This window comes from Copidosoma floridanum, unplaced genomic scaffold, assembly GCF_036245765.1.
Source record: "Copidosoma floridanum isolate Cflo_tuat_1 unplaced genomic scaffold, Cflo_Japanese_pri ptg000001l, whole genome shotgun sequence".
In the NCBI taxonomy this organism is placed as follows: domain Eukaryota; kingdom Metazoa; phylum Arthropoda; class Insecta; order Hymenoptera; family Encyrtidae; genus Copidosoma; species Copidosoma floridanum.
The window spans coordinates 6,871,222-6,888,908 of record NW_028321878.1 but is presented as its reverse complement, the minus strand read 5'-3'; the positions used below and the strand labels follow the sequence as shown (position 1 = coordinate 6,888,908).

At 45.1% G+C, this 17,687-nt stretch overlaps 1 protein-coding gene across 1 annotated transcript in view; it reads left to right on the top strand.

Annotated features, from left to right (window-relative positions):
* Positions 1-10,189, top strand: part of LOC106643727 (inactive tyrosine-protein kinase Dnt) — a 67,403-nt gene extending 57,214 nt beyond the window's left edge. Inside the window, exons 6-9 of the mRNA XM_014358971.2 lie at positions 8,253-8,409; positions 9,013-9,280; positions 9,491-9,677; positions 9,941-10,189. Coding sequence (XP_014214457.1) covers positions 8,253-8,409; positions 9,013-9,280; positions 9,491-9,677; positions 9,941-10,189 — 861 coding nt within the window. The remainder of the gene's footprint in view (positions 1-8,252; positions 8,410-9,012; positions 9,281-9,490; positions 9,678-9,940) is intronic.
* Positions 10,190-17,687: the final 7,498 nt, after the last annotated feature.

The following is a 17,687-nucleotide window of genomic DNA, read 5'->3' as shown; positions in this document are numbered from 1 at the left end:
CAACCCTCTGGCAAGGGGATGACGAGGCACGAGAGAAAACTGGACTGTCGCCAAAGTGGTATAATCCGTCTAATCGACGCGAGTCTCGCGTGCTGCTCCTAGGAATTATGTTTACCCGAAGGATAGGTGCTCCCACCGGACGTCTCGTCTGGAACGACATATTTTTCCACCACCCTGCCTTCGCCGTGGACGAAAAAAATCATTTCGTCGCTCGTACATCCCGAACGTATACGTACAGGCTTATCCTAGCTTTGGACATATACAAACGGACAAGGAAACAAAAAATCCAGGCAGAGCCCAGGGAGGCGACCATAGAGTCCTTCCGCTGCCTCTGAAAAAAAAGGAATAAAACGAAACAGCAAAAAATAGAGCAACAGAATCCAGTGGAGAATCAAACCGGCGGACAGATGGAGGGAAAAGCTCGGAGGTCAAGCGGGCGCCGCGGAGCGAGGGAGCAAAGTTGAAAAGGGCAAGCGGCCCCCTCGTCTCTTCCGCGTGGATAGTGGTGTACGGGGTACAAGTGGCCAGCCGTGAAAGCATAGCATTGAGAACCAACCGGTTAAAGTGGGTGGGAGGGGGGGATGAAAGAGACCCGGCCAAAGTTGTCTCTGGGAAGCGGCTTTCTCGGCCGCAAACTCGATAAAGTTTCACCGAGGAGCGCAGATAGCGCGCAGGAACCGAGAGAAGCGACTGCAAGACAATGGCCGCGGACTGTTGAGCTACAGAACCGGTCGAGGAGACGACAGGAACTCTTTGGCGATGCAAAAGGAAAAAAAAAACCGCCATGCTGGGAAGCGTAACATAATGTACGTAATATACTTGGAGGGGTACGAAAGGGGTTGGAAAGTTTCATCCGCGATATTTGGCAGCCGTATACGTACACAAGTGAGCCGGTGCTGGACGCTCACCGGATTAAATCGAGTTTAATAGCTGCCGGCGCGCGGACGAGTTCGGAGAGCGCCGTGTGACATAATTAGAGTTGCTTAACGAGTTCGCTTTTGCAACTGCGAGCGGGGCGATGTTGTTATCAACTTATCCTCGTGCTCGAGCATAGCTGTATAGTCTCTTATAATTTTCTACATGAAATGCGGACCGAGTGCAGATTTAACTCCCCGTCTCTCCGACGCCCGTGCACGTACACTACCCCTCCGCGAACGATAGGTGGGTAAATTTGCTTTTGGGGGAAAACGGCCAGCCACGGTGGCGATAAAATAAATGTTGTTGCCGCAATTTCATTGATGGGAGGACCGTCGGGGAGGAACGATAAACAGGCAAGACAACGAAATTCGAGGATCCCGCGCTCGCACGATCATCGTTGGGTCCGTAGGTATACGTACCCATATAACGTTTATTCAGCCCCGTGAAAGTAACGAGGGTAGGAGGTGGTCGAAAAAAAAGAAAAAAAAAAAAAAAAAAAAAACAACGAGATGAGAAAAAGTCGGAGAGCGGGAGTAGGAAATGGACCTGGTCCATACCGGGCGCGCGTGACAACAAAAAGAAAGCCGGTGGTCGTAACACCTACGGGGGGGACGTAGTTACTACAGGGTAAGCGAGAAAACGTTGCCAGAGTCGCAAGAAAATCGGATTGAAGTCAGTCCTTTCGCCTTAACTAGCTGCTCGGAGACACAGCTGAGGACTATGTACGCTCGAGAGCTCAGATCGAGGACGGGGGGCGAGGAGGAGGAACGAGTTGAGAAAGAAAAGGGAGGGTGGATTTTCAGCGCTCGAATGATACGTGACCGAACTGTTGCGCGTGGCTCCGCTGCTATTTCCTCGGGCTACGTGCGACGACGATTATTGGGGAATTACCGAGATGGTACTACGACTGCCGGGACAAGTCTTTCATAGTAGCAAATACCGCGGCTACGATTTTTTTTCTCCTTCCTTCGAATTGATACTCAGCCCCTGGGGTATTTTTGGAGAAACCCAAAGATGACGTTATTGCTCTGCAAGTATTCGACACAAAACGTGAGGTGTTCCAAAGTTAGCTATCTATATACTTATTTGCCACACACGCACTCGAGAAGGAGAGGAGCAGGTCGAAATTACAATTTCCGTAATTGCGCTCCAGCGAGCCGTGTAAAGTCGTCGTCGGCTCTGCTTAGCATCATCTCCTGCCACGAAGGCTCTGTATAATTAACAGCGTGTATGCGCGTACCAGCCACACATATATATACATATATATACTCGGCGATAACGAGATACGTTTACTCTCCCGATGATTATAGGAAAATAACGAGACGCACGAACGCGCGTCACCCCATTACTTATACTTTTCCGAAAGAGTGATTTCTCGTACGCGAAACACGAGAAGTTTCAATGCCCCGCCTCCTCCTTGGCGCATATAGCACTCGTCTCTTCTTCTCCAAAGTAAAACCAAGCCAGGGGGAGGAAAAAGGGGACGAGGAGCCGAAGCAAAGCACATCTCGGGTTCTCTCTCTGTAGTTCCGCTCGCTCTTGCAATAAAAGTGACGTAATAACTGGCTGGCGATGGAGAGAGAGAGAGAGAGAAGCTCTGGGTGAATTGTCAAGCGTATCGTTTTACGCGGGCAAACAGCCGTACGTGTACCGGGGGAAACAGAGATACGGGGAGAAAAAGAATACGCGCGCGTTGGCTTTTATCGAAAGCGCTCTTCCGTATATATAGCTCTATCTCTGCATTACCTAGACACCCCCACCCCTCTCTATATCTCTCTCTCTCTTTCCACCCTCTTTTGGCCGTGCGGCGAATCCATGCAATATTAACGCCATACGCGTGTACACGCACGGAACGCACAGCCAAAGTAATCGACCGATCCAAATGGTGTTTTCTTTTCTCCCTCCCTCCCTCCCTATGTTGGCGAGCCAAATTTTTACTTTTCAAAATTAAACGACAAGCTCTTTCGAGCTTCGCTTCGACGGAGTACTTACACGCGTATTACGTTAAAATCATGTTTTCTCAAAAAAATCACCCCTCCCTCCCACCCCTGATATTGTTATTCCGAGCGCACGCAAGCATTTTCTCAGAGCACACTTCTCGCGTCGGCGAACCGTAGTGTGGAAGCGAGCGACAAGAGCTCCCCTCGCTCAGGAGCATTGAATATTCATCGGGAGATCGGGGAAGATTTCGCCAAACAAGCGGTGCTCTCTCGTAAGCCTACAACTCGGCGAGAGACATACAAGGAGGAGGGATTTTGTGTTGTCCTTTTTTTTTTTTTTTTTTTTTTTTTTTTTTTTTTTTTTTTTCCTCGCACCTCGCGCGTGCCTGCACGCACCTTCTTGGGCATATACATTTATATTCTCGTTTGCCTGCAAGCTCCGCGCGTCGTTCCTCCGGCTGTACACGCGCTAGGGAGGGATCGCTCCCCCGGTAGGCATCTCGGGTTTCCTTCCTGTCTCTCTGGAAACGACGCGTCGTCAAGGACCGGAGGGCGAGACGGAACGAGTAGGCCCGCGCCGTAAACGCTCCGCGCGTCTAACCAGCAAATTGATCCGAGATCAAAGCCAAAACAATCACGGGGGATGGGGTGACCCCTTCTGCCTACTGCAGCAGTACCCCTTCTCGTACCTCCCGTCACTTTCACTCTCGCTTTTCAGCTGCTCCACCGACCATTTGCCTTTTATTACTTTTACTCTCTCCATCTCCCGTGTGTTTATCTGCGTGCGCTAGCAAACTCTATCGAGCGAGCATAAATTGTATTTCTTTTTTTTTCTTCTTTCCAACGATGGGGCTATGAATTTTTTTTCCTTTCCGGGGCGTTATTAGCTGTCAGGGCGCACGTTCGGGGCTTTAGGACTGGCTCCGTTGGAAGCAGGGGCTTACGGGATGTCGTTAGGTATGGATTGGCAGCGCTGCAACTGATTGCGAGTCGATCGACAAAGTTGTTTGGCATTGAAAATGACATTTCATAAATTGCGCGTCTCGAAGGCTTTTTGTTTCTGTGAACATTACCAAGCAAATACAAGCGCATAACTCGCGATTACGATTGGAGGGAGAAATCATGGCCTTTTACGAGTACGTACAATAAATATGATTCAGCGGAGCTTGAAGCTCCCTCTACACTTCTCGGGCAAAAGAGGGTGAGTTTGCGTTTCGCCAGGCATCTTTGCGAACAAACGAAGGAGAAAAAAAAGCCCCGAGACGATAAAACTCCCGAGAAAAAACATCAAAGTACGGAATTCACCCTCCCCCGGGTAATATGCACGGTAACTTGATCCAACTGAAAGTTCCCTGCGATGTGTCTCTCTCGATGCGCGATTCATCGTACAAAAAGTCGTGGTGAGAAGTACATCTTCCCCATCCAACACTTTATCGATCACTTGTGCACAAAACAGCCATACAATGTACGAATAAGCCAGTAAAAGCCGTACTCCGAAAGTATACAGGTGCATTTGGTTAATACGCTCGCGGTGCAGACTTCTCTTCTTTCCTATAGAGTCTGCCGTTCTGCATAAAAAATACAAGTACATTTGGCGTCTTCATTTATTCACCTACATCCTCGGGCCGGCTTTCCCGACTCGTCTTGGCTCGATCTCTCCGAGAGAAGCGCGCGCGAGCACACACTTAGGCGCCAGCGTTATATCATACAGCGTTTTAGAGAAGCAGGAAAGAAGAAGAAAAATAAGAAGAGGCGGAAGCCAACCGTGTGTGTAAGCTGGCGCGAATCTCCCGGTTCCTCATCCATCCCCCGAGCGCCCTCCTCCCCCGGGACGGAGGAGCGAGGCTAACAGCTATAGAGTCCACGATCCCATCTACTTTGCTCCCCCCCCCTCCTGCCGCCTTTTGATCCTTCGTCTTTTTCCTGACGCCGGATTAATGCATAAGTTTCTCCGCTGTTGCTTGTGCGAACGCGCACGTGTACACGCATACGGAAGCTCTTGATTACTCGGGCTCCGGGGGTGGCTTCGGGCAATTTATTGCGTCGCTGCACTCGCGTTCTGCCGGCCGCGTGAGAAAGTTTCTTCGGCTCGGTTGTGCACGAGTCGTCGGTGTCACGCCTTGGTCCAACGGATCTGCGAACTTTTGGGTGAGAATAATTTTATACGTCCCGCTCTGGAGCTCACATTTGCGGAAGAGATGGGAAAAAATGCACCACCTCGACGATAAATCGCCGGAATTTCGTGCTCCGAGCACCACGGGCTGGAAAAAAAGGATACACCGGCCTTTTGTCATTTCAAATCACTTTAGCACGCGGAACGACACGCGCGTCCGTCATAAATAAAACGACACTACACTAGTTGCACGGGGGTGCACACCTAACCGCGTAAAGTGGAAGAAAAAAGCCGGGAGCGAAGGGAGGACCGAAATGTCATTCGCTCCGCGTGGGAGCGGGGACAGTGATTCGAATTCAATTTTTCGGGCTATTCGTTATAAATGCGAGCGCGTCCCTGGGTGCGTGCGCGAAACTTCGGGGGGGGGGGGAAACGCTCACTGAAATATGGAGCGGGCCGGTGGCGTATACATACCGCGAGCGTATGATAATACTTGGGGGCGAGCAGGGGCGCGTTGTTTGTTTTGGGAATTACCGGTCGCGCGTTCACCGATGCGGGGACGTGATGCATGGCTTGTTTGCACGGGGATTTTTTTTTTTCCCGGTGTGGACTTGGAGAATAATCGCGAGCCGAAAGTTTTGCGTCGAGCAAGTTCATTGTTGACTTCGCTCGGAACGGGGTGTGCACCACCGAGAGGATTATTTTCGCACGGCTCACTGAAACCGGGATGCTATACTTTATGTTTATCACCGAGCCTGACGTGATTTCTTACTACCCGTATGGTTGTTTGTTTTATTGGATGATTGACGTTTTTTAGACGTGACAAATGTATACAATTGCATTACATTCAAAGCGTCTGACGTAGTTTTGAGCTGTACTACTTGCAAGTTCGGTAAACGTTTTTTCCCATCACTATTTTTTTTAAGTTGCACAGCATACATGTGACAAATGTATACAATTGCATTACATTCAAAGCGTCTGACCCAATGTTGAGCTATACTACTTGCATACATCAGTAAATATTTGTTCCATCATTAATTTTTTAAGTTGCATAGCATAGGCTTGACAAATGTATACAGTTGCTTTGTCTTTAGATTTATTAGCACGTCTGACGCAATTTTGAGCTGTACTACTTGCAAGTTCGGTAAACATTTTTCTCATCACTATTTTTTTTAAGCTGCGTAGCTCAGACGTGACAAATGTATACAGTAGGATTATATTTAATGCGTCTGACGCAATTTTGAGCTACACTACTTGCAAGTTCGGTAAATGTTTTTCTCATCACTATTTTTTTTAAGCTGCGTAGCTCAGACGTGACAAATGTATACAATTGCATTACATTCAAAGCGTCTGACGCAATTTTGAGCTATGCTACTTGGAAGTTCGGTAAATGTTTTTCCCATCACTATTTTTTTTAAGCTGCGTAGCTCAGACGTGATAAATGTATACAGTAGGATTATATTTAACGTGCCTGACGCAATTTTGAGCTATGCTACTTGCATACATCAGTAAACATTTGTTCCATCATTAATTTTTTAAGTTGCATAGCGTAGACATGACAAATGTATACAATTGCATTACATTCAAAGCGTCTGACGCAATTTTGAGCTATGCTACTTGGAAGTTCGGTAAATGTTTTTCCCATCACTATTTTTTTTAAGCTGCGTAGCTCAGACGTGATAAATGTATACAGTAGGATTATATTTAACGTGCCTGACGCAATTTTGAGCTATGCTACTTGCATACATCAGTAAATATTTGTTCCATCATTAATTTTTTAAGTTGCATAGCGTAGACATGACAAATGTATACAATTGCATTACATTCAAAGCGTCTGACGCAATTTTGAGCTACACTACTTGCAAGTTCGGTAAATGTTTTTCCCATCACTATTTTTTTTTAAGTTGCATAGCATAGGCTTGACAAATGTATACAGTTGCTTTATCTTTAGAATTGTTAGCGCGTCTGACGCAATTTTGAGCTATACTACTTGCATACATCAGGAAATGGTTTTTCCTGTCACAATTTATTTGGGGTGCTTTCACAATAGACATGACACATGTTTTATCACTTTAGATTATTTATTATGATTTATTTTCCATTCAAGTATCTCGTTCAAGTATCATCAATGAAAACCAAGCTGATTTCCATAAACTCTACAAAACCATTTTCGTGACTTTTCAAAAAAAAAAAAATCCAACAATCGGTAAAGAACCGCAAGCCGACAAAACTCAACTGCGTTTTACAATACCATAACCCCCATAACGACACCGGCAGAGCCATTCGAAAGCGAACAAGGACCCCAGCTCGCGAAACGAAATCGCATAATCCCCGCATAATAATAATAAAGGGGGGAAATAATAGTGATAATAATGAATCCGAAAAGGCGCGCAACGCGAGCGATAAAGGTACACGGCACACAGGAACCGGGGATGCGGAAACGAGCGTGGGGAGTCGCCGCGAAGGGAGACAGAGGGAGAGAGAGTGCAAAACTCCGTAAAATTGAAATTAATGAACGGCCTGGGTGGTACTGTGGCAACGAGCGCGTAACGCTCGATCGCCTGGCTGCGTCATAAAATCGCTACTTGGGGAGGGATGTATTTGCTCTTATACACGGGGCCCGAAAAATATACGCGAGAACGAGACGAACTGGAAACGAGGGAGGACGGCATTTGAAAAAAAAGGGGAGGGGTGAAAGAGAGCAGCGGCAAAGGCTAGAGGCGAAAAAAAAGGTGCTTCGCTCGGGAGTAGCGCGGTGGCAGCTGGATATCGTCAAAGCTACGGGGGAGGGGGTGCGCGAGCCCGCAAGAATCTGACCGCGTGAAAGAGCGAAGGAGTGCCGGAGGCTGTACGTTCGCTCGGGCCTCATGAAGAACGATCGCGCGCGAATTTTTCATGCTTACACGTCTCGCCACCCTTAATAGCTGGACCCGCCTCCTCGAAGAAGCCCCCCCCCCCCGTTGTTTAGCCCTCATTTTTCACGATGCGCCTCCGGGCTGTGGCTCTCCTCTCTCTCTCTCTCTTCCTTTCCGGGTGACTTTTGAGAAACGCGAGGACACCGGCGACGTGTTTATATTTATAAATTGCGAGAAAGGACTCGTGGCTTTCTCCCTCCGATTAGCGACGTTTTGGGTTTAATGAGGAAAAATATGCCAAGAGACGAGAAACGCCGAAAGTGAGGCAGGAAGGAGAAATAATGAGAATTTGACGATGAATATGGTGTCTTATTTTTAACGATGGAAAAAAAACAATGATAAATAAATGTACGCACTCTGTTTCAGGCGACGGACCCGTGCGAGAAGGCACGAGCGGTAATAGTGCCTCGGGCCGCGATGCAGTGTCGGAGCGTCGTGCAAGAGGGTACTTTTGGCAGGATCTATCGGGGCACCCTGAGCCAGGCCGGCAGGGAGCAGGAAGTCATCATAAAGACAGTCACAGGTAAACGCGCTGGCTGTCGGCTCGAGCACCGGGCGTAGCCAGCGAATTAATTTAACTTTCGCGCAACACGCCACACAGTACATCTCTCTCGGTGGTGCCATAGAAATTTCCGACACCACCCACCACCAACCCTCGACTTCATCTCTACACCTTCCTCCTCCTCGTACCTGTAACTATACGGCCGGAAACTAATAATGCTGCGGGCTAAGCTGTAATAACTTTGCCCTAACTGCGTGGTGGCAATTAATATTACGGAATTTGAGGATCCGCGAGCGTATAATACACATTGCGCGCTACGTACCTGCGACGGAGACGATTAATTTTTGTTATTATTTTTGCTGTGCGTCTACGAAACATTTTAATTGGTTAGCTTCTGTGAGTACTTTAATTGGATTATTTTTCATGATATGGATGAACAAAATTGTACAAACGTGTAATCACGTCGGGTAAAAAAAAAATTGAATCGCAAACGGATGATGTATAGACCACGGTCTGCCGATCTTCCAGAGATACAGTGGCGATCGACCTTACCTGTAATCGATCAATTGGCAATCGTTTGACAAAAACTAGATAAATAAATAAATAAACTAACCATTACTTTAGACGCAGCCTCGGCCTACCAGACGTCACTCCTGGTGGTGGAGGGAGCGCAGCTGGCTGGTCTGGTGCACGGGAACGTGGCGTCGCTGGCGGCTTCCTGCCTCGATAGCACCGCACCCATGCTGGCCTACGCCTGCACGCCGAGCGACCTCAATCTCAAGACCTACCTTACCGACGGCAAGAATCATCCGGTGACGCGGGATCTTGTCAATATCGCCGTGCAGGTGGCGAGGGCTGGAGCTTTCTTGCACGGCCGGGGAATCCTGCACAGGTGAAATGAATTTTTTGATTATTTTATTAGGAAGAAAAAATTACTTGTCAACTCGACGGACTCTCAATGACTCTGAATTATTTGCAAAAAACAAAAGAAATATATTAACAATAAACGACGTCACGGCGATTAAAATAAATTCAATTTTAGAGAATTTTATCAAATGAAAAACTAATAAAAAAAAAAATAATAATAATAAAAATTCTACAGAGACATAGCGACGCGTAATTGCCTGGTGGACACGAGCAGTTTGCGCACCAGACTGGCGGACGCGGCACTATCGCGGGACCTCTTCCCCCAGGACTACCATTGCCTGGGCGACAACGACAACAGGCCCATCGGCTGGATGTCCTTGGAATCGCTGCAACTCGGCCAGTACAGCACGGCCAGCGACGCGGTAAGGCAAAAACTCATTTTTCATACACCCGAGAGCATCCATTCGTATATTCACCTCCACCCCGCGTTCGTCTCGCATCCTTGACGCCCATTAGCGCTTCCTTTCTCGCGCGAGATTAGACGGACGAAAAACAAAGTTATTTTCGGATGGCTGCTAAGCAGCCGGCGAGACAGTGCGACTTTTCGCTCCGGAGAATGTATGCGGATGACTCGTATTTCTGTAGAAAAAAATGAAAGAAAAAAAAAACCATGGTTGTTTCGTAGTGGTCGTTCGGTGTGTTCCTGTGGGAGCTGGCGACGATGGGTCAGCAGCCGTACGCCGAAGTGGATCCATTCGAGCTGGCAGCGTGCCTGCGGGACGGCTACCGACTCGCCCAGCCCCGACCCTGTCCCGACGAGCTCTTCGCCGTGATGGCCGTCTGCTGGTTGGGCCCGGCGCGTGACCGACCCACCATGCCCCAACTACTCGCCTACCTTCAGGAGTTCTACGACGCCCTCGGGGGATACATCTAAATGACGCGATCGAACGCCGTGCGATGGAATTCTTTTTTTTTTCCTTCCCTCGTTCGAGATGTGTATAGCCAATGGACGAGGATTACCGACTCTTTTGCGTGTATAGGTTTATCGAGTTAATATGTAGGTGCTAAGTGATGGTGGGTATACACACAAGTGGTGCAAGTGTTACTAATGCGCTGTATGTCGATGATGATGATGATGATACTTGGTGAGGTTAAATGAGAAGACGCCGGACTAGAGTACGGCTCACCGCGATCCGCTATAACTGTATGCTTTGCTACTGCGCTTGCGAGCCGGGAAAAAGTTGGAGGAACATTTTTTTAATTAACTTTCTTTCTACCATGTTTTTTTTTTATTGCTTTTGCTTTTCATGGGCCAAAGGGCAAATGACTTTGGGCGCGCATTACAACGCGGTCCCAGCAACTTTTTCAAGTACGTTTCGGCTTGCTTTTCCTCCGGCGCTTGAAAAACACCGAGTCCGAATGAACTTTGAAGGAAATCAAAAGTTTCTCACGCACAAACTCACAAATCAAAAGAAATCACCCTCATTCGTGGATTCCGCCTTATCAAAGAGCACGTGATTCAAAGCCAAGGGGGCAAGGCAGAGCTCGGAATTAAAAACGAGTTGGGAAAGCGAAAAAAAGGAGGGGTGTGGGGGGGTAGGATGGAAAAGGGAAATGACGAAAAGCTCGCGCCAAAGTAAAAGAGGCGCAGAAATAAAACGCAAAGAAGGCCAAAGACCGAATTGAATCGGAGATCACAAGCAAGCTCGCCCGCGAACGCGAAAGCAGCTTACAAGTTTCGCGTACAAGTGTATTTTCCCTCGCTTCCCTCTTGTTTGGCTCACTCAATGCGATCCGCTTTAACGCGCGGGTGCACTTAATGCGCGCCCGACGCTAAAGCGACTAGTCTATATTATATACATACCATTGTACACCTGTATACGCGCAGGCAATGCCGTTTCGAGATTTATATATATATATATATACATATATTTTTATTATACACTGGCGTATGTTTATTGACGGTTCGTTACTTAGCAATCGATTCAACGTAATTGATGATTTATCTTTCGTAAAATCTAGTCGAACGAATCAAGGAGACGATGTAAATAGTTCATAAAAGTGCAACAAAGGTATACTTGTTTCTAGAAGAGAGGAAAGCTTTTGTGTATGTTTTTCCTACTGAAACACCTTTTTTCAATGTGATTCACTATTAAGTAATACACGTTAAATACCAATGGGCACTGCTCTTTCCTGCGTCGTGGAAAGTAGGTCTAAGTCTTTATACACGAATTTGTACGATGTATGGGTATTATGTAATCAGCGTATGGATATTTTCAATGTGTCATGTTCCTCTGCGTCCGTGGCAAATTTGGTCATATACTTTGCTATTCACATCCACATTTGCTTGACTCGACTATTACGTCAAGTACCTACTGAAGGAAAAGAAAGAAAAAAAAGAAACGGTTCAATCAAAATAATACTATCACCTTGTTATTTTAATTGCCAAGCGATTTGTTACGTCAATGGTATTTTGTTGTTTGTTATCTCTCAATTAATTCGCGCGATACATAAATAAATAAATAATAGATAATATAAATGGGAATAGTCATTAATCTCGTGTGAATAAAGCCATAGAGCGGTAATAAGCGAAGGTCGATTTTTCCTGCGTTTACACTTTTTTTTCTGTTTTTTTTTTTTTCTATTTTTTTTTTTTTTTCTTTAACCCAAGTAAACGTAATATCGCGGCGGCCTCGTGCCACTCTACTATGTAGCGTGTACTCTAAATATTTTGCCGTGAAACAATTCTATTGTACCTATAAGAGGGAAATAATGATTTCAAGCTCGAATCGCTTATTTTAAAAACGCTAACATTAATTTACAACACAGCGCGTTTCGTGACTTCGACCCAACATTCGATTGTTCATCGCACTATTACTTCATTGCAAAAAAATTTAAACTATACAACGTGTGAAATCGTCACGTGATTTCTCTAGTATCTTACTATCACGTATACTATATACACATATACATTTGTGTACATATGCCTTGTGAATGGCTGCAGCTCGTGTCAAAAGTAAAATTACCCAAGAGCGAAGAAAAAAAAAAAAAAGTCCCTCGGACAACCTTGTCTGAAAAAAAACTTGTAGTGTGAAAAAACATCGGGTTTCTCTCTCTTGAAAAAAAAAATAAATAAAAAAATAAATGAATAAAAAAATGTACAGTTGTGTATTGGACAATATACATGTATTAATAATAATAATTAAAGTGTAGGTATGTGTGATCGAGTTCTCTCAAAGATCTGTACGAATGATAGTGGTGTATTTATTAGCTGTGAGTTCAGCGGGAAAGTCGGATACGCTTTTACGAAGTGAGAAAAGAAAAAGGGGGGAAAAAAGATACAAATCGTATACAATTGTAAAACGTCATACGTAAGAATAAGAAAGTTGGAAACCTGAAATTTATCTAGCTATTTTGAGTGTCTTGATCATGGGCCAGTAAGTACAGCCCAACGCGCATACACGATGTGGTTTGTAAAAAAAATAAATAAATAAATTTAGACACGAGTCTCGGAATGTTTTTCGGATCATCAAGCGCAATATCAAAGAGAGCTTGTGCCGAGTGAAAACACCTAAGAGTAAATTCAAAATCGGTGCAGCGCAATTTTTGATAAAAGAACAAATTTACAATGTACTCGTCGTCACAATGTGTGTATAAAAGTATACTATTTCTCCGCACTCTTTTTATCGCAAAAATATTTCGCTCTCTCTCTCTGTCTTCGTATACCTATAAGTGTTTACATGTTTTGTTGCAAAAACTATGGAGGAACAGGGTAGGCTACGGCTGCACGCGCTTTCTTTTTTCGCCAACTGCACGCCGATTGACCCGAACGAAGGGTCACATCGTAAGAATGTATTGGAACATGGACAATGGGAGGAGAAACAGTTTTTCCTTGTCATTTTTTGCAGTGCCAGGTAGAGTAATGAAAGAATACTTGGGCGCTATAATTAATTTTCGCATCTCCCTCGCGAGCGGTCGCGTGTGTAAATAGAGCCGTTGCGTCTTTCGTACAGACGCGCACACCTGCCCACACAATATACTACGATGGATGGTTGCGTACAATGAAGAAAAAAAAAAAAAAAAAAAAAAAAAAACGAGCGATGAAACCGAGAGGCGCATGTATACCCATTTGTAATCTCTAAGTATCTCGATGTAAATTTTTCACGTGAATAGCGCATAAGGACGAGACGAGAATCAAGTGTGTTATACGTACGTGTCGTATGCGAGTGTACATCGTAAGCGGAAGTAAGGGCCGACTTACGTGTACCCACCGTAACACATAATATACCTGTATCGTTGTGAATGTGTATCATCGGCAGCGGTGTTTATTTTTTAAACGAGAAAAAAATGGAAAGCCCGCACCAAGGACTTTTGCGAGGAGTAATATGCGTGGTGTGTTATTGTGTACCGACATAAAGGAGCGACGATGAGTGAAGAGATGAAAGAAGAAGAAAAAAAATAAGCCGAATCAAAAGAAACGAGGAGTTGTAAGGAGTAACAATAAAAGTCCCTCCTCCTCTCTCTGTGTGTAACATGTGTCTCAGGGAGGAGGAAAAAAACCCATAAACTATATCATGAGTACAATGTGTTTATTTCACCTCTCGCCCTCAAAATTTAGTTTCCCAATTTCGAGTGCCAAAGCGAGTAGCCAAATTTGCATCGATCGCGAGCGCCTTGCACAACGAGCTTTTTCATCTCCGTCCTCGTCTTTTCTTCCCCACAGCTACAACCCTTCTCTTTCGCCTCCTGTCCACGTGCATAATATATATGTGCATCGGCAATAGTTTCTTCGGTCTCTTTTTCCCTCTGCGTACCGTGCATCTGCTGACAAGATAAACACGGATAACTGCGCTATTTAGCAAAGCGCGAACGTTTACGGTGAGCACAACACGCCCCAGGACGGTGTAGTGTTAAACTGGCGAGGCTTTAAACTGTAAAAGCTTTATGGGCACAGCTCCCGTATTTTTCAAAAGTATGATTTCGAAAAACAAAATTAAAAGTGAAAGGTGTATGCGAGAGCATCGAGATCCGTAGTAGAGTGTACAGGTACAATGTATAGGTATGGTGGGCACGCACGGCACATATTTCCTAATTTTGAAGTAAGAGCCCCCCCTCGTGTGTGTATCGGGCCCGTTTTCGTGCACATACACTCCGCGATGGTGTGTACGCGCGCGAGGCCGCGAGCAAACGAAAACGAAAGTGACGGAGAAAGTTGCGAGAGTATTGTTACGGAGGCACACACACTACTTATCATACACTCGCGAGCAAACGAGCCGTGTTTTAAGAGCACCGGCGCTCTGATCCTTTTCCAAAATTCATCGCCAATACAAAAGTATATACCGCCAAATGCCTCGCTTTCGGTGATACGCCCCCTTTTGTTCTCTCCCACTCTCCAAAGTACCTCTTTAGGCTCATTTGCAGAGAGTTGGAGTGATCCTTTTTTTTTCCTGACTCGCTGTAGGTGGATGAGTTATTCAATGGGTGTGCAAAATACTAGGCGTGAATATTTCATTTTCAGCCTGCCACGACCGAATGGTTTTACACTCTCTTTGGGCTCACTCTACACCTATATGGTTCGTGAGTCGCGAGCGAGGGGGTTGGTATAAGGTTGCGTTAATGCAGTACGGAATCGGCCTCCGATACTTTTCTTCGATTGTGCAATCGGAAACGTGCGCGCGCGACGAAAATAATTCAGGCACGCGAGCGCTCGCAACCTTTCGTCGTCGTCGGCTTCTCTCGTATATTACTTCTCGTCTCGCGGCTTGCGTAACTCGTATATACGCACGCTTCGTCGCTCTTTCTCTTCCCTTCCCTCTTTCTCTCTACGTACGCGTATGAAATAAAAAAAAAAAAAAAAAAAAAAAAAAAGACACGCGGGTGTCCTTGACAGCAAGCGTACCCACTATCAAACGAGCTCTTCTTTTCAACTTCGGCCCCGATTAGTATGCTACGCGCGAAAACAAAAAAAAGTTACAAACATGCTACGAACTTATGGAGTGTTATCAACAAATCGCGCAACTTTTTTTTTCATATGTTGTTCCTACAAAAGTGTACACACACATTGCAGTAACGCCATGATGAATAAAAATAATAATAGAAGGAGAACTGCCGCTGCACTTTGTCGGCTATAGATTGGGCAAGGTTTTGTCGAACTGGTGCAAAAAGGATAATGTATACACACTCACACACTCGTATAGGGCGAACAAACAACACTAGTGGTGAATTTCAAAACGCCCTCCTTCCGACCGGGCAAGTAGGTGTATATATATATACATATATATATATGAATGTATAGGTACACGGACAGCGTGAAATGAGCCGCGGTGATTTTTTCAAAGACTCCTTCGCCTCCTCGCGAGAAAACTTGTTTTCTTTGCAATCAAGGGGGGGCCCGTTTCGCGCTCCGCTCGAAGGTACTCGCTCCGGTACTTTCTCGCGCTCTCTTGCTCGCGAGCAAAAGAGAGAGAGAGAGAGAGAGAGCGGAGCAAAGTGTAGGAGTGCCGTTGACGAAAGCTGCCTCGCGATGCAGGCAACTCTTACGTAATTTTCATCCCGAATGGGGCTCTCTTTCTCTCTCGCTCGTTTGTATACACACACTTTATACATGTGTACATGTGCATTTGTGTTGGTGCATGTGTTTATAAATATAACGCAATGCAATGTACACGTAGGTACACTTTGGGTAAAACGAACTTTTCGGCCCGGCTGTTTACTGCCACCGCTATTGAAATTAGTCGTCGAGGTTTTTAGGACAAAACTCGCGTGTACACTCTCTAAATTTAAACCAGTGAAATTTCACTGGTTAATAGTGTAATTTTCACTACCCTCGTCAGTTAGGATCAGGTCACATGCAAATAGTGAATATTCACTTCATAAAATAGTCAAATGATTTCAACTCTTAAAGCAGTGAAATTTTCACCACATAAAGCAGTGAACTTTTCATCCATAAAGTAGTGAAATTTTTACTAAATAAAGCAGCGAAATTATCACCACATCACCACGTATTAATGGTGTATTTATAAATTGCTACAACAGTAATAACATCATATTTGAATCACTGCACTTTTATTATGATCTGAAATGCATCCTACATGATACACAGAGTGAAATGACAATAAATTTTACACTGCAGAGAGGCACGTTTACTTCAACGTATATCATATTATAGATACATGGTACACGACATAGCCTAATATTTGCCTTATGAAAAAGCATGGACCAACTGCTGGCAATATTTGCAAATTATGAATAGATACACTTTGATAATTTTACACTTTACTATATATACAAGCTAGTATTGATTAAATCGTGTTGACTAACTGTGATCGACAAAACTTTATGGCGGAATATTGATCAGACGACCATCACTACCATCAGCGCGAACACTGGAGGATTCTCGGTCCATGTATAGGGTAGATACAGCTGGAAGGACAGCTTCACTTTGTACACAGTGAAATAAATTTTCATTTCACGAAATAGTGAATTATTTGAGTATTTCTTAGCGATTAGTGATTTAAAGAACGTCTCACTTTAGAAAAGTGGAATTCTCACTTAATTGAAAGTGAAAAAAAAAACTTATATCTAAATAGTGAACATTTTCACTTAGCTTCAAGTGAAACAGACATTCACCACCAAAATAGTGAACATTTTCACTGGTTTAAATTTAGAGAGCATGTGTTCCAAACGCGGTTGTCGATCGTTAAAACGAGCTGCAAATGAGATGGTTAAGTACACAGAAGCACAGAGATTATAATGGGTCACAGGCAGGTAGGTACACTTCTTTTGCATATACTCGCGCAATTTATGCACTCGCGAAAAGACACGTGCAAAGCGACGAGTTTGTTATTCTCTCGAGGATGCAAAAAAAAAACCCAGGCGTTCGTTTACTCCACTCATTTGCTGCAACCCGGTTTTTTTTGTTATTGTTGTTGTTGTTATTTTTTAGAAAAACTTTCGACGCTTCATGGGTAATGGTATTAATAGACGTGATTTCATTGGAACACACATTTATACGAAGTTGTTGCGTACACGACGTGCCCACTTGGGTTTTAATTAAAACTTCACCAGACGCTCCACGCGAAACCTTTATCCCCGCGTTTATCGCTGTTACATCTTTGAAATGACAAAAATAAGGCCAAGCACATCATTTGAATATAGACGTGCAACGCGTGAATGACGCAAGTAATTTTTATTGTTCCCCGCGGAGAGCGGCGATAGGTATACAATGTATAGAGATGTTTGAGAAAGTCTGGTTGTGCATCGGAGTCGGGCGAAAAGGGGGAAAACCAAGGGAGGTGGGTGCACCGTATGTGTATGCATTGAGTAGGCACGAAGCGATGGAAAAAAAGGCAGCAAGCCAAGGGAGGGGGGGGGGAGCGTCAGTGTAACCTTGGTCGGTCGAGATTGCCCAATGTAATACTGCCGAGAAAACA